Raw genomic sequence first — 22,342 nt, forward strand, 5'->3', positions numbered from 1 at the left:
TTGATGGTGTCTTGAGTTTACATCCTCTAACTGGAGGGAAAACGAAGTTCAAATGTGAGCTTCTCTTATGTCTGTTGGCTGAGAAGGAGAAAAGGTCAGTTATGTATTTAGGGGCTAGACCGTATAGTACTTTAAAGCAGAAACAGGTGAACTTAAACTTTACGCATGCCTCCATCGATAGCGAATGCAGTTGTCAGTAGTAAGGTGTCACATGATCAAACTTCTTCAGCAGATCTCCAATTTATTTTATCTATTTCTGAAAGAGATTTTTTCCATTTATTTTCTAGCCTCCTACAATTTTGTTTTAGGGATCTATGAATGGGTAGAAACCACGGTGCATTCCGGACATAGGAGAATATTTTGGTGATAACTGGCGCCAAAGACTGATAGGCACATTCTGTAATGGAGCTCCAGTTATGCCAGTTATCATCAATGGTATGCTCCCTGGGAGAGCTAGGGAGAGAATTTCAAAAATAAGACCAACAATGTTCAGGACAGATTTTCTTCCTAAATGTGACAGTTTTTTTTCTGCAAAGATTGTATCGGAATAAGAGACATATAAATGGGAAGTGAAAATTCACCAAGAAAATGGTCAGTCCAGGGGACTTGTTGCCAATGAACAGTATCAATAGAGGTTTGTTGAATAGTATGATCTAAAAAAGCAACAAGATCTAATGTATGACCTTTTTCATGGGTAGGGGAAATAGATGGTAAAGAAAAACCCAATGATTGAAGAAAAGAAAAGAAGTCAAAAACCTCCTTCTTGTTGGTATCTTCAAGATGCAGATTTATGTCCTCTATCACCAGAAGTCTATGAAATTTAATTGACACATTGGTAATTATATAAAAAATGAAAGCCGATGACCTAGTCCAAGGAATAGGGGGATGCAGAACTTACACCCTAAATGGAGAAACATTAGCCACAACCTCAGCAGAACGAGATTTGGGAGTAATCATCAGTGCAGACATGAAGGCTGCCAAGCAGGTAGAGAAGGCCACATCCAAGGCAAGGCAAATGATGGGATGTATTAATAGAAGTTTCGTCAGTCGGAAACCAGAAGTCATAATGCCGCTGTACAAAACCATGGTGAGACCTCATCTGGAATACTGTGTGCAGTTCTGGAGGCCACATTACCGTAAAGACGTGATTAGAATCGAGTCGGTTCAGCGGATGGCCACTAGGATGATCTTGGGGTTCAAGGGTCTCTCATACAAAGAGAGATTGAGCAGACTGCGGCTCTACACTCTAGAGGAACGCAGGGAGAGAGGGGACATGATTGAGACATTTAAATACATCACAGGACGTGTCGAGGTGGAAGATGTCATCCTCTTCCCCAAAGGACCCTCGACCACAAGAGGGCATCCGCTTAAACTCAGAGGAGGGAAATTTAGTAGTGACACCAGGAAGTATTTTTTCACGGAAAGGGTGGTAGATCACTGGAATAAGCTTCCGGTGCAGGTGGTCGAGGCCACCGGCGTGCTTGACTTTAAAAGTAAATGGGACATGTACGTGGGATCCCTACGTAGGACGAATCACTAGCATCTAGACTTATCGGGGTGGGTCAGTAGAGTGGGCAGACTTGATGGGCTATAGCCCTTTTCTGCCGTCATCTTTCTATGTTTCTTTCTATGTTTCTATGATATAAAAGAGAATACCCAAAGGGTGTGAGGAAAACTCATCCTTAACATTGTGACACAACTAGCCATCCTGAAGGCATGAATATACTCTGGACACCTGGCCAAAAGGACTGATCCTACAATGGCTGGACAATAAAGAGAAGTTGGTATGAAATAGGGAGAAGAAGTGGGTATGAAAGCACAGAGGATTTTAAAAGGAGACAAAGGGATTGACCAACTTAGTAACTGGATAGGTGCATTCATTTTCTGTGTTTCTATGGGAGAGGGGGAGCTTGGAGGAAGGGGGATAAAGTTTTGGTTGCAAATGTTGTAAAAAGCTGTGGGAAATAATGTTGGCTTTGCATGAGATAACTAGTAAAACATAAGTTACATTAAAAAAAAAGAAAAAAAACAGCTGATAAGCCTGAAAACAAAGTGAGTGGAGGGGTAGCCTGAGAACCATGGCAACTCCTTGTAACTCTGTCCAAGTCTCTTAACCCTCCTTTGCCTCAGGTAAAAAATATGTACCTGCACTAAACTGCTTTGATTGTAACCACAGAAAGGCAGCATATCAAATACCATCTTCTTCCTCTTTAAATAAAATAAATAACTTCTTGGACTCTTCTAAGACAGGATGACATGGCCAGAAATAAGGTCCATGTTTGGGAAGGAACACTAAGAGCAATTGCCTGGAGAACCTGTCACCACTAGCCATAGACAGCAGAAAGGGGCATTTGCCCAACATAATAATTGCCCCATTCAACATCAGCAACTGGAGAGTTTAGGAAATAGGAGTGGAGGTTTGTTTGAACCCTCTCTCCAAAACAAAAAGGTGTTTTGCTGCCCTTGCCATTGGCCCAGAGCCAAAAAAGGCACAGACATCTCCAGAACTGAATTATAAAAGTTCTCCTAGTTCAGGCAGTGACAGACAAAAAATGTTGCAGGCTCTGCAGGTACGCACTAAAGCAAAACAAGGGAAGGTCACCAAATGGTTCTACAGTTGGAAGGAGACGACCAAAAGCAAAAAGGAACTATGGAAATGATGGTAAAATTATGGTCATACCTGTTAATTTTCTTTCCTTTAGAAGCAGCAGATGAATCCAGACTAGTGGGTATAGCTCACATCGACCAGCAGGTGGAGATAGAGAACTGATTAACAGTTGGCCTTAAAGCCTGGTGTTCTTTCTGTTGATTCAGTTATGCACTTTGCCCAAGCATCCCGAAGGAGAATGAGCAGCCACAAACTCCATTCCAGTAACAAACGTGCCCTTCTCATTTGAATCCCATTGATATTTACTCGATTTTCGCATCTTGCGTTTTTTATTTTTTTTTTTTTCAGTCATGAAATCATACACTTACCAACCATAGCCCCGGCTAACCTAACGCCCTAAATTCCCTACACACAGTCCGTGCCCATGGGGAGGGGCTCTGGATTCATCTGCTGCTTCTAAAGGAAAGAAAATTAACAGGTATGACCATAATTTTACCTTCCATAGCAAAGCAGCAGATGAATCCAGACTAGTGGGATGTAGCAAAGCAAACTCAAACTGGGTGGGACGCCAATGCCGCCTCTGCCAGCACTGCCGCGCCAAAACTCGCCTCTGAACGGGCTGCTACATCTAACCGATAATGCTTTGAAAAAGTATTCCCTGACGACCAAGTGGCCGCCCGGCAAATCTCCTCTAATGACATCCCCCCGGACTCCGCCCAAGATGTAGCTAAAGCCCGAGTGGAATGAGCCTGCAGGTGCTCCGGTACCTTCTTCCCTGATAACACATAAGCCGAAGCAATAGCTTCCTTGACCCAACGCGCAATGGACGCTTTAGATGCCGCCATCCCTTTGTTTTTACCCGCGAACGCGACAAAGAGATGGTCCGACCGGCGAAAAGCATTCGTCACCTCCAAATAATGGAGAAGCATACGGCGGACATCCAGAAGCCGTACCGACAAAAAACGCTTCCCCCAATCCTCCTTCCTGAAGGATGGCAGAAACAGACTCTGGTTCACATGAAAGGACGAAATAACCTTAGGCAGGAAGGACGGCACCGTACGCACCGTCACCCCAGTCTCCGAGAAACGCAAAAAGGGTTCCCTGCACGAAAGCGCTTGCAACTCCGAGACTCGCCTTGCTGAAGCCATTGCCACCAAAAAAACTGTTTTCAGTGTGACATCTTTCAACGTGGCCGCTGATAGGGGCTCAAAAGGTGCCCCCTGCAACTTCCCAAGGACAAGTTTCAGATCCCACGCTGGACAAATACGCTTTACCGGCGGGCGGATATGGTTCACCCCCTTGAGGAAACGGACCACGTCCGGCTGCGACGCGAGAGCCGAGCGATCCACCCGGCCCCTGTAACAGGCAATGGCCGCCACCTGAACCTTTAAAGAGTTGTAGGCTAACCCTTTCTCCACGCCTTCCTGCAGGAAAGCAAGAATAGCCGGCAGAGAAGTCTTAAAGGGCGCCACTCCCTGGTGACCGCACCATGCCTCAAAAATCTTCCAGACTCTCGCATAGGAGGCTGACGTCGAAAGTTTCTTGGCTTTAAGCAGAGTGGCGATCACCCTCTCTGAATAGCCCTTCTTTTTTAGCCTCGACCGACCAATAGCCAGGCCGTAAGACCAAAGCGGGCCGGATCTTCTATCCATATGGGCCCCTGAGACAGTAAGTCCGGCGTTACCTGGAACGTCACCCGCTCGCCTACCGCAAGCTGAATCAGATCTGCGTACCACGGCCGACGTGGCCAATCCGGAGCCACCAGGATGACTCTGCCGCGGAAGCGAGAGATGCGTTGTAACACTCGCCCTATCATGGGCCACGGCGGGAATACATACAGAAGGGAATTCGGAGGCCATGGGAGAGCTAACGCGTCTACCCCTTCCGAACCCTCTGTCTTGCGTCTGCTGAAGAACCGAGGCACCTTCGCATTGCGGGACGAGGCCATGAGATCCATCTCCGGCAAGCCCCACCGACGGACTAGCTGGCTGAACGCTCGAGGAGACAACTCCCACTCTCCCGGATCCAGAAGATTTCTGCTGAGAAAGTCCGCTTGCACGTTTTCGCGACCTGCAATGTAAGCCGCCGACAGAAGCGGCACATGCCTCTCCGCCCAACGAAACAACTCTCTTGCCTCTTCTGCTAACTGCGGACTCCGGGTGCCCCCTTGGCGATTGACATAGGCGACCGCCGTGACACTGTCCGAAAAGACTCTGGTCGGCTTGTCCTGAAGTAGTGACTGAAAAGCTAGCAGCGCCAGCCTGACCGCCTTTAACTCCAACAAATTGATGGGCCACTGGGCCTCCTGGACGGACCACCTCCCCTGCACTGACGCCTGCAGGCATTGGGCCCCCCAACCCTGCAGACTGGCATCCGTGGTGACCACTATCCAGTCCGGCGTGGCCAACGGCATGCCCTTCCACAGATGCAACACGTGGAGCCACCACTGCATGCTGTGAGCTGCTCGACGACTCCATGGGAGACGCACATTGTAGTTCAGAGAAGCTGGAGACCAGCGGGAGAGCAGAGACTGTTGCAAGGGCCTCATGTGGTGCCGCGCCCAGGGGACCACCTCCAGAGTCGCCACCATGGAACCCAGCACCTGTACATAATCCCACGCTCGCGGTCTGGCCGTCCCGAGAAGTAGGCGAATTTGAGCCTGTAATTTCTCCCCCCGGTCTCGGGGTAGAAACACCTTCCCCAGAGCCGTGTCGAACTGCACCCCCAGATGCACCAACGACTGCGATGGGGACAGAAAACTTTTGGGAAAGTTGACAATCCACCCCAACGACTGTAGGAGAGAAATCACTCGCTGAGTAACCGCCGCACTCTCCTGTCTGGACGAGGCGCGGATTAACCAGTCGTCTAGGTAAGGGTGTACCCGAATCCCTTCCCTGCGGAGGAAGGCGGCTACCACCACCATGACCTTGGAAAAGGTGCGGGGTGCCGTTGCCAAGCCAAAGGGCATTGCCCGAAACTGATAATGCTGGCCCAGAATCGCAAACCGCAGATACCGCTGATGCGGAGGCCTGATTGGAATGTGGAGGTATGCCTCCTTGAGGTCGAGGGACGTGAGGAACTCTCCCGGTCGCACAGCCGCAATAACCGAGCGCACTGTCTCCATCCGGAAATGGCGAACACTGAGAAATCTGTTGACTCTTTTGAGATCCAGCACCGGCCTGAAGGACCCCCCCTTCTTTGGCATAATGAAGTAAAGGGAATATATACCGGTGCCCACCTCTTCCGGGGGCACCGGTATCACTGCCCCTAGCTCGAGCAGCCCCTGAAGAGTCAATCTGACCGCGTCTCCCTTGGCCGCCCCATTGCACGGGGACACCAAGAAAGAATCTACGACGGGAGAGGCAAACTCTAACTTGTACCCTTCTTGTATAATGTCCAACACCCACTGATCTGACGTGATCGTGGCCCACTCCGCCCGGAACTCCGAAAGCCGGCCCCCTAAGGGCAAGGCGGAGGGAGCCAAGCCCCCGTCATTGTGGAGTGCGAGTGGCTGGGGTACGTGTTGACTGTCCCGAAGAGGGTCTCGTCGTACGAAAAGACCCCCTCTGCTGAAACCTTGGTCTCGAAGCAGAGGACGCACCAGATGCTGATCTGAAGAAAGGCTTACCCGCCCTGGATCTCCGAACATCCCTGAAGCGTGGTCTAGACGATGAGGGCCTCACCGGGGGCCTAGCCCTATCCTCCGGTAAACGTTGAGTTTTGGTATCCCCAAAATCCTTCACCAGCTTATTTAAATCTTCTCCAAACAATAAACCCCCTTTAAAAGGGAGTCTCACCAGCCGAAGCTTAGAAGCTGCATCGGCCGCCCAATGCCGTAGCCATAAGGATCTGCGAGATACCACTGACAGAGACATCTGCTTAGCAGATGCCCTAATAATATCATACAAGGAGTCGGCTAAATAAGCCAAGCCCGACTCCAAATCTGCCAGCTCCGAGGGAACAGAACCCCCAGACTCCATTAACGTATCTGACATGACCTGCGACCACTGCAGACATGCTCGCGCCGCATAAGAGCTGCAGATTGCGGCCTGCAAGGTAACTGCCGCTACTTCAAAGGACATTTTTAAGGAAGATTCAATCTTCCTATCCTGCGCATCCTTCAATGTCACACCCCCTTCCACCGGTAAGGTAGTCTTTTTAGTTACGGCTGCCACCTATGAAACAAACGTAGAGCGGACGGGTCATCCACATCTTGACCCGGGGGATCCCCTGTATCCCAGTCCAGGACCTCCCCCTCCTCCAAGGATTCCGGAAGAGAAAAAGGGGATCTAGGCAGAATCTCCTCTGCTTCCGCGGTCGCAATCCTGCGCTTCTTTGGTAGCAGCGACCGCCCCGGCGAGCCCACCGTGCCCTCAGCCGGCCTGCCTGTCCCACCAGGCACCACCGCTGACGTCGAGGGCACTGGAAGGGACACATCGACCCCCGGCCCCGGCGGGACGGGCTGCGCACCCTGCAACAAAAATGCCCGGTGTAGCAGCATAACAAATTCTGGAGAAAATGAACCAAACGGAAGCGCCGCTGACTCGCCCTGAGCCGCACCGGGGAGCGGGGCCGCGACTGCCGCTGGTGCTCCCGACTCCCCCGCCGCCGCTGGACTCCCCACTGCCACGGAAGCGCCCCGCAGCTCCGACTCACCCTCGTGCTCCGGGGACATCTCCCTTGCCTCACCGACCCGGGCAATAGCAAGCTCGCAAGCCTGCATAAAGGCATCTTCTGCCGGTGGAGCCTCACACTCGGCCGAACACAGGCCTGACCGTGTTCTGCGCGCCCCACAGCGCGAACACCGGCGACCTGCCTCCTTAGACATCCTGCGTTCCAGCACGGCGTTTTTTTTTGTTTGTTTTTTTTTACACGCGGCGAACGCCGCCGACTGCCGACTCCGCCCCCCAACCACTCCTACACGCCGGCACGCGAAACCCAAGCAACGAGGCAGGGAAACACTCACCACTTCGCTCCCACGATCTTAGACGCCAGGACACGGCTGGTAAGTGTACTGAAGGCAAAAAATGCAAAGATTGCAAACGCTCAGCACTACACAGGAAGTCGACTGGGTTTTTTTTTTTTTTTTTTTTTTTTTTTTACTGGAATGAAGACCTACGACCCCTGCAGGACCAATCAACCCCTCAATCACTCGGAGGGGAGGGTGGAGCAGGGACCTGGGAGGGCCCAGGTGTAACTCCTAAAGCCGGCACCAATCAGCCAGGCACCCCTGTCCTACTGAAGAGACTGAGTCTCAACAGAGGCAGTCCAATCGAACACCAAAATCTCCGATAGCAGCTAGAATCCAAGAGCTAGTGGGCTAGCTCAGTCCCTGCTGGGAGATAGAGCAAAACTGAATCAACAGAAAGAACACCAGGCTTTAAGGCCAACTGTTAATCAGTTCTCTATCTCCACCTGCTGGTCGATGTGAGCTATACCCACTAGTCTGGATTCATCTGCTGCTTTGCTATGGAAGATCTCAATAACCAGTTTATTGTAAAAAGTTTAAAGTCTTCACAAGTAAAAGTGATACATATGCTCGACACATCCAGATAATACACAGTAAAAATTCTCTGTGGCATGGACCCGACACAGTCTGTGTTTCGGTATTTAACAACCGTGGCCGTACTGGTTGAGCCACAAGAGATAAAAATGCATCCAAAATACTGTGTAACAGACTCTGTGAAACCCAGAAAACTACAACAATCTTGATGGCAGGAATCAGCTCAGGCCGTTTCCATTTCTTCAGTGAAGTCCTCTTTTACTTTCTGACTGGCCAAAGTCTCTATCTGCCATCAAGATTGTTGCAGTTTTCCAGATCTCGCTGAGTCTGGCACACAGTATTTTGGCTACATTTTATCATTTTTATCTCTTGTGGCTCAACCAGTACGGACCACTGTTGTTAAATACCGAAATACGGACTGTGTCGGATCCATGCCACAGAGAATTTTTACTGTGTATTATCTTGATGTGTCAAGCATATGCAACACTTTTACTTATGAAGACTTAACTTTTTACAATAAACTGGTTATTGAAATCATCGTTTCCACAGTTCCTTTTTGCATGCACTAAAGCACAGGTTTCATGCCAATTCTGTTTCTCACTGCTCCTACCTGAAAAGGAGCACTAGAAACAGAACTAGCCAGGTGGAGACTGGAGTACTATGGAGTCTGGAGAAAAAATTGGAGAATTTCTAAAAGATGGAGGGGAGGTAAAATTGGAGGCTCACCAGGGGAATGAAGTGTTAAAATCAGACTTGAGACTTTATGAAGTGCTCTAGGATGCAAAAATTGAATCTGGCCTTCTCCATCACTAGAGATCTAAGATCAAATGGCCCATATGTTTATTTAAGATTTGATATACTGTTCCTGCATTTTACTGACCTAAGAGGTTTAAAATGTATCAAACTAAAATGAAATTAGGTTTTTGAGAAAAACTACCCTATCTGTCCCGAAGGCTCACAATCTAGCTAAAGTACCTGATAAACTAAAAATAAGTAATAACAACATATAATACATTTCCAAGATCAAAAATCAAAGAAATAGAAATAATTAAAGAAGATAAAAAATTAAAAATAAAATAAAACAAATTTAAGAGACAGAAAAGTTTCTGAAGCGGCCTGATAGCAAACAATCATATTTTAGTGCAGGTCTTAATACAACTCCCGGCACAACACACTTCACAGATCTGTCACTGGCAGAGCTTGAGAGCATCAAAGAAATTAACATTTCCAAAACATATTCACTAAAACCGTTATATGAAATAAATATATCCAAATCAGTACAAAAAAGAGAAACTAAGACACTGCAAAGTGAGAAGAAAGGAGAGGATTTAGAATAGTAGAGTGGTGATGGAGGTGAAGCAGGAGGGGTGGGCTTTGGATTAAAGGGTGAAAGGATGCTAGAAGAATGGGCCAAAAAATGGCAAATGAACTTTAATGTAGGGAAATGCAAGGTCATGCATGTAGGGAAAAAGAACCCGATGTTCAGCTACAAAATGGGAGGATCACTGCTAGGGGTAAGTAACCTTGAAAGAGACCTGGGAGTGATGGTGGACACATCTTTAAAGGCGTCGGCACAGTGCGCCACAGCCTCAAGAAAAGCAAACAAAATGTTGGGTATCATTAAGAAGGGTATCACGACCAGGACAAAGGAGGTCATCCTGCCACTGTATCGTGCAATGGTGCGACCGCATCTGGAGTAGTGTCCAATATTGGTCGCTGTACCTCAAAAAGGACATGGCGGTACTTGAGGGAGTCCAGAGAAGAGCAACTAAACTGATAAGAGGTATGGAAAACCTCTCATATACTGACAGACTGAAAAAGCTGGGGCTGTTCTCCCTGGAAAAGCGGAGACTTAGAGGAGACATGATAGAAACCTTCAAGATCCTGAAGGGTGTAGAAAAAGTAGACAGGGACAGATTTTTCAGATTACGGGGAACCACAAGTACAAGGGGGCACTCGGAAAAATTAAAAGGAGACAGGTTTAAAACAAATGCCAGAAAGTTCTTTCTCACCCAGAGGGTAGTGGACACATGGAACGCGCTTCCGGAGGCGGTGATAGGCCGGAGCACGTTACAAGGCTTCAAAGAAGGTTTGGATAGGTTCCTAGAGGATAAAGGAATTGAAGGGTACAGATAAGAGTAGCGGTAGGTTATAGGGATAGTCTGGGACCATTGCTCAGGCAATGGGCCTGATGGGCCGCCGCGGGAGCGGACCGCTGGGCGAGATGGACCTCTGGTCTGCCTCAGCGGAGGCAACTTCTTATGTTCTTATGATGCACTATTGTGGTAGGGTGTGGGATAGGTAGGGTCTCAAGACTGAAGAGAAGGATTAGGGGAAAAATCCTGAATGAGAGGAGGGAGACAGGATCAAAGAGGTAAAGGGAAAGAGAACCCATGATCAACAAGGCATAGGAGTGAGGAGGATGTAGAAGGAAAATATCAGGGATTTGGGAGGAGAGAACCTATTCCTTAGATGTGTGTCCACCATTAGTGTTGTCCTGGGGTCTCTTCCAGCATGAATGGGGTAGAGAGATTAGCAGGCAGCAAGTTTTCCTGGTTTATTTGTGCTAATGAGCTGAAGGTTACTGATGCCTCACCTGAGTTTCATGTTGCAATGTTTACAGCAGAAACAGCTGTTATGGAAGATGAGCTTATCGGCCACGAGTCGTTCCATTGGGTAGACCGTTTTTTCACATGCAACGCATAGCTCTTTCACTGGAGCTCTCAGACTGAAGGACTGAATAAAAAGAACAGAAAGCAACAGGCTTCATAATGGTCAGTTCTGAGAGGTATCATGACATCCATAAGCAATGTTCATATTACATCGAAGGCCATTTTTGAAAAGAATGTCTAAGTCTGACTTGGACGTTTCCCACTAAACGTCCAAAGGTAGAAGCACAGAAACATCCATTTTCAAAAGTCGAATTGCTAGATGTCCAAAAAAAATAAAAAATATATATATATATTTTTAATTGCTTACTTGGATGTCTAGGCCAGTTGGACGTCCAACCCTTAGGACCAAAGGAATGTCCAAGTTGAAAATGGCCAAATGCAGACCATTTGGACATGGGAATGGCCATCATTGTGATGGACTGACCACACAGACATGCCAAAAGAGCAATGGGACATCTTAGAGAGCACTGCTTTAAACTTCAGATAAAGAGTACCAGAAGTACATCTCGCCTTATACCCCTTAAAATTTATGGTGAGCCCTCAAACTCCCCACCTGTCTACTACCCCAATCACTGCAGGTGGCATTTATATGGCAGTAGAATAGGGTTTTGGTGGGCTCACACTTTCCACCATAAATGTAGTGGTTAGAGTGGCTCTATGGTTCACTAGCCCATCCACTAGGTTAGTTAAGACACCTGTGTGATGCTCTACTAGGCTCTCATACCAAGTGCTGCTGTTCTAGAGACAGGTCTGTACTCTTTCATTAAGATTTTTTGTGGGTGGGAGGGAGTTAGTGAGCAGTGGAGGGAGGTCATACCTTAATGTATCCAGTGGTCATCTTGTCAGTTTGGGTACCTTTTGTGGCACTTAGATGCTTCTAAAACAGGTCTAGCTCTGAATGTCTAAGTTCCTTTCAGGACATTTTAGGAAAGGTTTGATTATCACCACAAGATGTCCAACTTAAGCCCACCCAAAGACCGTTCAAAACATGCCCTAACATGCCTTCCAAAACACCCATGGAACAGATGAAATGTCTTACTAGAAATCCAGGAAAATGGTTTTGATTAACAATACTTGGACATCTCAGTGCCGACTTAGGTGGATTTTTGGATGTTTTAGTTTTTTTATTATGAGCCCCATAGTCATGTACAATGTATCCCATTTAAATAACAGCTATTTCAGTTCATAAAAGTCAGACCCAGTCAGCTCCAGCATCAAAGAATCTAGAGCAGTGGTTATCAATCCTTTCCTTATCAACCAGATTTCCAAGATCACCACAATAAATTGGCATAAGATAGATTTGCTTATAATAGGTCTTTGCTGTATATAAATGTATATCATGCATATTCACTGTGTGAATTCTGAACTAGTTAGGTGTGCCTCCTGGAGAAGTTTGAGTAAGGCTTCCCAATCAAGCTTTCTGAATATCTCCACTGAATAAACATAAACAAAATACCCAAATAAGAGCTATATTGCACACTACTTATATTGCTTATAAATAATTCATTATTTATAATCCTATATAATAAAAGACTAAGCACACATGCGCACTTAGGATTTCGTGTTGCCTGCCGCTGTGGTGTGTGATCTGTGGCAGCCAACCCAGCGGCAGGGAACATTCTGGCCACTCCCCTCCTCCCGCCCTCACTCATCCTGGAAGCCAGGCAAGATCTCTCCCTGCCCGCGTCCTCGGTAGGGAACACACCTCGGCCCTCACTCACCGCCGCCGCTGCTGATCCTCCTGTAAAGAGCAGCCTGCAATGGTGGCCGGCTTTAGCGAACCTCGCAGGCTGCTCTCCAACTCGGTAGCACGTTCTCTCTGACGCAATCCCGTGCGTCAGAGGGAACGTGCTACTGAGGCTGGAGAGCGGCCTGCGAGATTCGCTAAAGCCAGCCACCATCGCAGGCTGCTCTTTACAGGAGGATCAGCAGCGTGAGAGGAGCCGCCGCCGGCACTTTTAAAGCTTAAAACAAAAATCTTCGGCCGCAGCAGGCCAGCCCGCGGGAAGGGAAGGGGGAGGGGCCGAACGGAGCAGGCCAGATCGCAGGGAGGGGCTGAACGGAGCAGGACAGCTCAGGTAAGAAGGGAATTGCTTCACAGGGACCTGGAGAGGAAGGGAAATATCACTGTTGCTTCTGTAAAGGAAAGTGGGGGGGAAGAGAAGGGAATGGGGGAAAATGCTGCTACTACTTCACAGGGACCTGGAGGGGAAGGGAAATACCGCTGCTGCTTCTGCAAAGGAAAGTGGGGGGGGGGAGAGAAGGGAATGGGGGGGGAAATGCTGCTACTACTTCACAGGGATCTGGAGGGGAAGGGAAGTATCACTGCTGCTTCTGAAAAGGAAAGTGGGGGGTAGAGAAGGGAATGGGGGTGGGGGAAAATGCTGCTACTACTTCACAGGGACCTGGCGGGGAAGGGAAATACCGCTGCTGCTTCTGCAAAGGAAAGTGGGGAGGGGGGAGAGAAGGGAGTGGGGGAAAATGCTGCTACTACTTCACAAGGATCTGGAGGGGAAGGGAAATATCACTGCTGCTTCTGCAAAGGAAAGTGGGGGGGGGAGAGAAGGGAATGGGGGGTGGGGGAAAATGCTGCTACTGCAAAGGAAAGTGGGGAGGGGGGAGAGAGACAGAAAGAAATACAGACAGACAAAGGAGGCCAGGGAGAGAGACAGACAGAAAGAAAGACAGACAGACAAAGGGTGCCAGGGAGAGAGAGAAAAATAGCAGGAGGGAGAGAGACAGAAAGAAAGGAAGAAAGAGACAGGAGCAGGGAGAGAGACATAAGAAAGAAAGACAGACAGGCATATATTCTAGCACCCGTTAATGTAACGGGCTTAAACACTAGTAATAATATAACACCATGAAAACCTTTAAAACATATTATAACATTTCATCTTAAACATACACACTCGTTCTCCCAAATAGTGAAGCCCTTTCAATCTATCTAACACAGGGGTGCCCAACACATCGATCGCGATCGACCAGTAGCTCAGGAAGGCAACGCGAGTCGATCGCGGAGCCCAACCCGGGCTCCGTGATAGACTCGTGTTGCCGTCCTGATCTACCGGGCCGATCAGCCTTCCTCTCCAGTGTTCTCTCTAGGGCCTTTTAGCTGGCCGGTCCGCCTAGCTGTCATCTGCTGCTGCCGCCGCCGCTGCTGAACATTAAAAAAAACGGCTTGGAGATTTCAGCCCGTAGCGAACTTATGCTCCGTGGCTCTAACGTGTGCGTGCCGGCTTCCCTTCTCTTCCCTCCGAAACCGGAAGTTATGTCGGGGGGGGGGGGGGAGAGAAGGGAAGCCGGCACGCACATGTTGAGAGCCCTGAAGCAAGCGTTCGCTACGGGCTAAGGCAGGAGACATGTTAGTGAAGCATTTCCTCTTCTTGCTGCCGGGTCCTGCCTACTTTCTGTTTCCGCGAAGGCAGGACCCGGCAGCATTTCCCCCAACAGCTCCTCGCGATGCTGGTCGGCCGAAGCAGGGAGAGGTTGGGGCGGCGGCGGCTTTTGGGCGTGTTATTGGCGTCGGCTTTCGGGCCTGTTATTGGTGGCGGTTTGGGTCCTGGTCCCCGATGGCAGTTTGCATTGTGATTCTGTTAATTGATCAAACAGGACCAGCCCTGATAGGTGGGGCTATTTGTTTCTGGCCCTGTTGTCAATGTTCCCAGTTTTGCTCCTTGCTCATGTTTGCTCTCCTGTTTATCCTACCTTTGGTGTTCTGAGGGTTGCACCAGCCTGTGCTCCTGCTGCATTGTTTCACTGGATCTAGTTATTCCTAGTTTGCCTGCCTATTCTGGACTCACTACTGCAAGCTAAAGTGACCGGTGAGCTTGTTCAATATCCAGTGCTGAATCTTGGTCTTTCTTTGGCAGTTCTATGTCAACAAAGAGCCTACAGCCCAGCCAGCGATCATTGACATTCTTTGCAGGTTATGAAACTTTTTTTTTTTTATTGGACCAACTAAAAAATTAACAAAAACTATGTTTATGTTGTACACAGATCTCAGAGGCCACCTGAGTCTGTTGAAAGTTTCCCCGCCCATCTTAAGTCCTTTATGGTGAAAGGGAAAAGGAGGATGAAGAGCCGCAACTTGGAAGTCACAAGTAATAAACAAAGCAAGGCCAAGACCATGGACTCAAAGAATATAGAACCAAAAGTCAATTACCAGTAATTATATCCAGTTGAATCAAGGGTCAAATCTCTTTCAAATATGTCACTCACAAACATAACTGTAAATCTCAAATATATGTCTCTTGTTTTCTGGGCTGCTTCTGTAGTGTATATTGCATGATTCACTAATATCCCAGTTGCTGAAAAACTGCCACCAGACGCTGGATATAATACATTGACTTTTGGTTATATATCTTTTTAGTCCATTGCCTTGCTTTGTTAAGTCCTTTAGGGCTGCATGCCAGTCCAGTTTCAGGATATCCCCAATGATATGCATGTATTCTGTCTCAACTATGCAAAGCTAACTCATACATATTCGTTAAGATAAAACCCAACCTCTTGGACCCTCATCGACTGCATTTCTGGATATTTAATTGACCCAGTAATTCCCTCCTGCTTCTTTGGACTTCCATGTCAGGTGGAATCTTCTGGGATCTAGTATCATGAGCCATCGTTTGCAGCTAGCTGAGGATTTTTTTTTTTTTTTTTTCATATTTGCCTCATTCATTATGCCCTTTGCTAGAGTGCGACTAACATCTGGCAGAAAGGGAGACATTTAAAAAAAAGCTTGACTCCCAAATCTTATCCCCCCATTCCCTTACCAAATTACTTTAATGCAGGGGGCATGCACAAGGATTCCTTTATGGATCCAAAATCTGGCAAGCAGATGTCACTATTGCATGGTGGCTGGCACGTCAAGGGTTGTGCGTGCTGCCTCCACAGCATCTCCAGCTCCACTTGGCCCAGCAAGTAAGGAACTGAACCTCGGTTCATTTGCACTGAAGCAGCACCTCTGCAAAAACACCACATGCAAAGGGAATGGAGGAAAAGTCTTCCTAGATCTGTTCTGTTACTCCTGGGATACATTTAATTTACTGACCACTGTTAAGAGTAACAGTTTCACTGTTCAGTCAATATGACATGTAAAACTTAAGTTAAAGTTTCCTGCTGACAGTATCAGAGAATACCCAACACATGGACTGACCATCTAACCAAAAAGCTTCAGACCAGTCCCTCGGTGCAATGGGGGTAAAACCAGAACTGGACTAGCTTGGTCCTTATGACATGGAACCAGCTGGTTCATCTATTGTCAATTTCCATAGTTACCGTATATAGCAGAGAAGGCTGAAAGGCTCCCAGTACCACAAAACAAGATTAAATATATGGGGAAATGATGGAAGTAACACAAGAGAGCTTCCTATCTTTCCACTTTTCACCTTAGGATCACCAGTTACTGTAACTTATAAGAAGGTGCCAAGCTTTCTAATTTCAGTTAGATGAATCTATGAAATATTCTGCGATGTCAGCATTTGTTCTTAAACCGTATCCTCATGTTCTCTGCCCAAGGATAACATTAAGGTATGCAACTATGCCACAGAGGCCTCAAGCCTGCCTGAAGCTGTGGGAAATACAGTCTGCTGGCAGGTTTTGGGGTCACTTCCAAAATTTCTATCCTGTCCTACCCTCTTTACAAGAATCTCAGAAGTCATTCCTGCCCCCCTCCCTCCTCAGGATTAGACTACCCTAGTGCTCCAGGTACGGAACTCAATTTCACAATATCTCATGTTCATTCATTGTTTTGATCATAAGAATATAAGAATTGCCGCTGCTGGGTCAGACCAGTAGTCCATCATGCCCAGCAGTCCACTCACACGGCGGCCCTCTGGTCAAAGACCAGCACCCTAACTGTGACTAGCCCTACCTACATATGTTCTGGATCAGCAGGAACTTGTCTAACTTCGTCTTGAATCCCTGGAAGATGTTTTCCCCTATGACAGACTCCGGAAGAGCATTCCAGTTTTCTACCACTCTCTAGGTGAAGAAGAACTTCCTTATGTTCGTACAGAATCTAACCCCTTTCAATTTTAGAGCGTGCCCTCTCGTTCTCCCTATCTTAGAGAGGGTGAACAACCTGTCCTTATCTACTAAGTCTATTCTTTTCAGTACCTTGAATGTTTTGATCATGTCCCCTCTCAATCTCCTCTGTTCGAGGGAGAAGAGGCCCAATTTCTCTAATCTTTTGCTGTATGGCAACTCCTCAAGCCCCTTAACCATCTTAGTCGCTCTTCTTTGGACCCTTTTGAGTAGTATCATGTCCTTTTTCATGTATGGCGACCAGTGCTGAACGAAGTACTCCAGGTGAAGGCGCACCATGGCCTGGGACTTCTCTGATCTGTTCGTGATCCCCTTCTTTATCATTCCTAGCATTCTGTTCGCCCTTTTCGCCACCGCTGCACATTGCGTGGACGGCTTCATCGACTTATCGATCAGAACTCCCAAGTCTCTTTCCTGGGAGGTCTCTCCAAGTACCGCCCTGGACATCCTGTATTCGTGCATGAGATTTTTGTTACCGACATGCATCACTTTACACTTATCCAGGTTGAACCTCATCTGCCATGTCGATGCCCATTTCTCGAGTCTGATTATGTCACGTTGCAGGTCTTCGCAATCCCCCTGTGTCTTCACTACTCTGAATAACTTCGTATCGTCTGCAAATTTAATCACCTCACTCATCGTACCTATGTCCAACGAGTGAGGTGATTAAATTTGGGAACGATACAAAGTTATTCAGCATAGTGAAGACACAGGGGGATTGCAAAGATCTGCAACGTGGCATAAAGCCAGTTCAGTATGGCTTCTGTTCTGAGGACTGGGTTGACCCAGTCTGCATGCATGTGTACCTGTTGAAAAACACAGGGAAAAAAAGACAAAGGCTCTTACATACCTTAGATCTCTGTACAACGCTGGCTGCTGAGTTACTGTTGGTCTCCTGTAAATTGTAAATAGAATTACATTTTAGGTTTGGCCTGGAAGCTCAGTGGTAGTGCTAAGCACTGGCATTTGTAGAAGATGCCTACTTCAATTCCCCCGACAGGACCTTCTGCTCCTTGGGTAAACTGGAGATGGAACAGAAGTAACAAGAGGAAACTGTTGGGCCAAATAAAAAAACTGTTAGAAAAGGAGACTGCGAGGGGATATGATCGAGACTTTCAAAATACTGAAAGGAATCGACAAACTAGAGCAGGAAAAAAAATTATTTACAATGTCCAATGTGACATGGACAAGATGACATGGACTGAAGCTAAGGGGGGACAAGTCCAGGACAAATATCAGGAAGTTCTGCTTCACGCAACGAGTGGTGGACACCTGGAATGCTCTCCCAGAGGTTATTGCGGAATCCACCGTTCTAGGATTTAAAAGCAAACTAGATGCACATCTCCTTACGAGAGGCATAGAGGGATATGGGTGACTAAAATTACACCAGGTGTACATCTGGCTGGGCCTCCGCGTGTGTGGATCGCTGGACTTGATGGACCGAAGGTCTGATCCGGAGATGGTAGTTCTTATGTTCTTAGAACATGTTCACTTGGGACTTGATGAGCATCCTGAAGGAGGGAGGGAGGGGGGAGGGAGAGAAAAGTTTGGAAGACTGTGCAATACAATAGAAAACCTTCTATTACACTACTGGCCTCTGTGGATTAGTGCAGATTACAAAAGATTTTTAAAAGGGAAAAAGACTCTCCCCTACCCCCAACTCCCAATACAAACCAGGGAGACAAAGGGAAAGACTGAGGAAGAATGTGGAATAACATGAAACATTTCTTGACTAGCTATGAGAGCCTGAAATTCTGCTTATTCTTACATACCTCTTCTTCATACATATTCATACATTCTTACATACCTCTTCTTCATACATATTCTCATAAGCATCAGAGCTGGGGGAGCCACAGGTGCCATGGCACCCCCCAAACATTTCTTCCCTCCCTATGAATAGGGAGTTCAGAAGCTGGCAGGCCTAGAACATTTGCAGGTGGCCACAATGCTTCTTCTGACTGGAGCATAGCTTGCCCTGAGGAAGGGAGGTAAGGAAATAAACACATCATGGAGAAGCCAGGGAGGGAAGGAGAGAGATGCTGGACACCATTGGGGAGGGAGTTCAGAGATAGTGAAGGAGAGAGACGCTGGACACCATTGGGGAAGGAGTTCAGAGATAGGGAAGGAGAGAGATGCTGGACACCATTGGGGAAGGAGTTTAGAGATAGGGAAGGAGAGAGATGCTGGACACCATTGGGGAAGGAGTTTAGAGATAGGGAAGGAGAGAGATGCTGGACACCATTGGGGAGGGGGTTCAGAGATAGGGAAGGAGAGAGATGCTGGACACCATTGGGGAGGGGGTTCAGAGATAGGGAAGGAGAGAGATGCTGGACACCATTGGGGAGGGGGTTCAGAGATAGGGAAGGAGAGAGATGCTGGACACCATCTTTCTAATAACTAGGCCTATTCTTGCCACTTCACCTCAGACCAACAAAAATGATTGACCCACTCTTGGTTTTCCTCATTGGAAGCATGGAACTATCAAACCTACCAATACCGTGCATGCAAAGGAGTGAGTACAACCAGAACCAAATTAACCTTTTTGATCAACTGGGGGTAAACAACTGCAGGCTGGTCGGTGTGTAGTGCCACAAACTTGGATGCAGAAATAATATTAATTTCTAAGGACCCAGAGAACGTAAGATGTCCTGCTCAAAGCTTACGTGTGTATTAGGTGCTGTTGTCAGTCCCTTGGCTTGGAACATGGTGACAACTTTGTTTTGTTTTTGTTGAGGTTTCTGTTGACAGTGTGAAGCTCTGATGGAAGTCCTCAGTGCAGGTCCCTGGCCATCTGTAAAAAGAAATACAGATGAGAGTGACTGGTAAAATAATTCAAGTTTCAATGAACACACCTTAAAATCCCAAATATACTCCTACAGTATTTTTTTTTTAACTTTTCTTTGTAAAAGGTGGTTGCATGAAACAGTAGAATACAGGGGCAAAAGAAGTAATTAGAGGTAAATCTCTGTTCTCAGAAAATGTTCTCAGTTTAAAGGGCAATTTCTGAAGGATAGATACATGGGGCTGAAAATCTATCCTAGCTGGTTCTCTCCAAAAATGGGTATTCCTGAAGGAGCAGCTGGGAGGGGAACACCACAGCTATATTTTCAAATATACACACACAATTTCCAGAACCTACTGCAAGTGATTCGCTGATTTACAAGATACCCGAGGAGCCACATAACCTGTAACAAATATTTAGAGAGAGCAGAAGCAATATCCTACCAGTGGTCCAGCTTTTCTGACACGGCTGCTGAATCTAATTTAAGCAGTGCAAAATATCTGAGTACAATAGTAGCTACATAACCTGTGGCATATTTTTAGAGAGAAACTAACTGTAGTAGGAACCAGTCAGATCTGAACTGGAATAACTGGACAGGCTATATGGGTTAGCTCAGTGTTTCTCAACTTGGGGTACAGTACGCGGGCCGCTTGTTGGGGATACGCGGCCTAACCGCCACCAGCAGGGATCCCTCCCTGCCCGCCCCCCCTCCGCTGATGAGGTCACTGCTGGGGATCCCTCCCTCCCTCCCTGCTTGCTGGCCCGGCAGCCGCACCACCCCCCACCCCCGAAGCCGACCCTGTTATTTCATTGGAGCCAGACTGGCTCTCTCCTCCCCCAGCAGCACTTCATGAAGGGACGCAGTGACTTACATGCTAAGTAGCTGACCCGGAACCTTCTCTCCGACATCAGAATTGACATCAGAGGGAAGGTTTATGAGCCAGCCACATGCAGCATGTACCTCGCTACATGTACTGTCCCTGTACAGAGTTGCTATTGGGGGAAGATGGAGTGAGTCCGGCTCCAATAAAGTATCAGGGTCAGCTTCAGTGTGGGGGGGGGAGTGCAGGCAGGTGGGGCAGGCAGGGATCGGCTTCTGTGGTCAGATTGGCTTTGAGAGAGGGGGGTGTGCAGCCAGGCAAGGATCGGCTTCTGTAGACGGTTCGGGTCAGCTTTGGGAGAGGGGGGTGCGAGCGGGCTAGTCAGGCAGGGATCGGCTTCTGTGGACGGGTCAGGTCGGGAGAAGGGGGGTACGAGCTTTGGATTCTTGCCCAGAAATAGCTAAGAAGAAAAATAAATTTAAATTGAATCAGGTTGGGCAGACTGGATGGACCATTTGGGTCTTTACTTGCCGTCATCTACTATGTTAGTAAATCCAACTCAGCCTCTTGCATCACAACCTCTAGATCCAGAACCTTGTTTCTTATACTTCAAGCATTACTGCTTTGCAGACATTGTCCACCTTTCCCATTTGTGTAGAGATATTTAGTGACTCGCTTACCTGAGTGCTTACATCATCTGGGGGCTTTGATTACCCTGCCCCAAAGATTCTAGTTTAAAGCCCTCTTCAGTAGGTTAGCCAGTTTGCTGCTGAAGACACTTAGAAACATAGAATATGACGGCAGAAAAGGGCCACCGGCCCAACAAGTCTGCCCACTCTTAAGTACCCTCCCCCCTAACCACTTCCACGAAGTGAACCCACATGCTTATCCCATTTTTTCTTAAAATCGAGCACGTTGCTTGCCTTAATTACCTGAAGTGGAAGATCATTCCAACGATCAACCACCCTTTCAGTGACAAAATACTTCCTAGTGTTGCTATGAAATCTCCCACCCCTGAGTTTCAACGGATGTCCTCTTGTTGCCATAGGTCCTGTAAGGAAAAAGATATCTTCTTCTACCTCAATACGGCCAGTTACATATTTGAACGGCTCTATCATATCTCCCCTCTCTCTGAGTTCCTTGAGAGAGAGGGGAGATGAACGCTATCCCTGCCCAGTAGCCCCTGGAAAATCATCCCATGGTCCAGGAAGCTGTAACACTCTTGACGATGCCATCCATGCAGCCACGCATTCATCTCCAGGATGGGAGCTTCCCTACCCTGGCCTCTAGCTTCGAAAAGAAAGAACAATGAGATTACCACCTGGGCATTTAACTACTTCACCTTTTCTTCTAGAGCCATGAATTCACTTTTGATATGTTTGGAGAGATACCCAACAGTATCATTAATGCCAATATGGATGAGCAACACTGGATAATAGGCTTGATGAGCCTTGGCAAGCTCTCTGTAAAATCTTGAATTTTGGCACCAGGCAGACTGCATACCTCCTGGGATATCATATCTGATCTGCAGATGGACACCTCTGTACCCCTCAGAAGGGAATCACCAACCACCGCTACCTTACGCCTCCTAGTGGTCATGGATCCAGCAACTTTGGGGATTTCAAACTTTGTCCTTCCTCTCCCTGGAATGCTCTCATCTCCTCCACTTCTAGGACTGCATACCAGTTCTTCATGGTGGAATCCAGTATCAATCCTGCAGGTTCCCATAATCATAGTCCAGCTGTCCTCCTTCAGCATGGCCTCTTCTTCTCCACTGCTGGAAATCTTTGATGCCTCATGAAGCATTTCATCGATGTACCTCTCATTTTCGTAGATGCATATACAGGCACAATCCCCCCTTTGCTAAATTCATGTTGGATCTTCCCCATTAAGCCATGTTTATCCATACAACCT

General features: G+C 47.5%; 1 protein-coding gene and 1 long non-coding RNA gene across 2 annotated transcripts in view; one reads left to right on the plus strand and one right to left on the minus strand.

Moving 5' to 3' along the window:
- Positions 1-22,342, plus strand: part of LOC117347536 — a 72,307-nt gene that overhangs the window by 12,900 nt on the left and 37,065 nt on the right. The gene's annotated exons all lie outside the window — the stretch shown is intronic.
- Positions 1-22,342, minus strand: part of LIMD2 (LIM domain containing 2) — a 50,529-nt gene that overhangs the window by 8,315 nt on the left and 19,872 nt on the right. Inside the window, exons 2-4 of the mRNA XM_033918621.1 lie at positions 19,489-19,616; positions 17,676-17,720; positions 10,708-10,847 (exon numbers count right to left, since the gene is read on the minus strand). Coding sequence (XP_033774512.1) covers positions 10,708-10,847; positions 17,676-17,720; positions 19,489-19,530 — 227 coding nt within the window. The 5' untranslated portion in view covers positions 19,531-19,616. The remainder of the gene's footprint in view (positions 1-10,707; positions 10,848-17,675; positions 17,721-19,488; positions 19,617-22,342) is intronic.

This window comes from Geotrypetes seraphini, chromosome 13 (genome assembly GCF_902459505.1).
Source record: "Geotrypetes seraphini chromosome 13, aGeoSer1.1, whole genome shotgun sequence".
NCBI classification, from domain to species: Eukaryota; Metazoa; Chordata; class Amphibia; order Gymnophiona; family Dermophiidae; genus Geotrypetes; species Geotrypetes seraphini.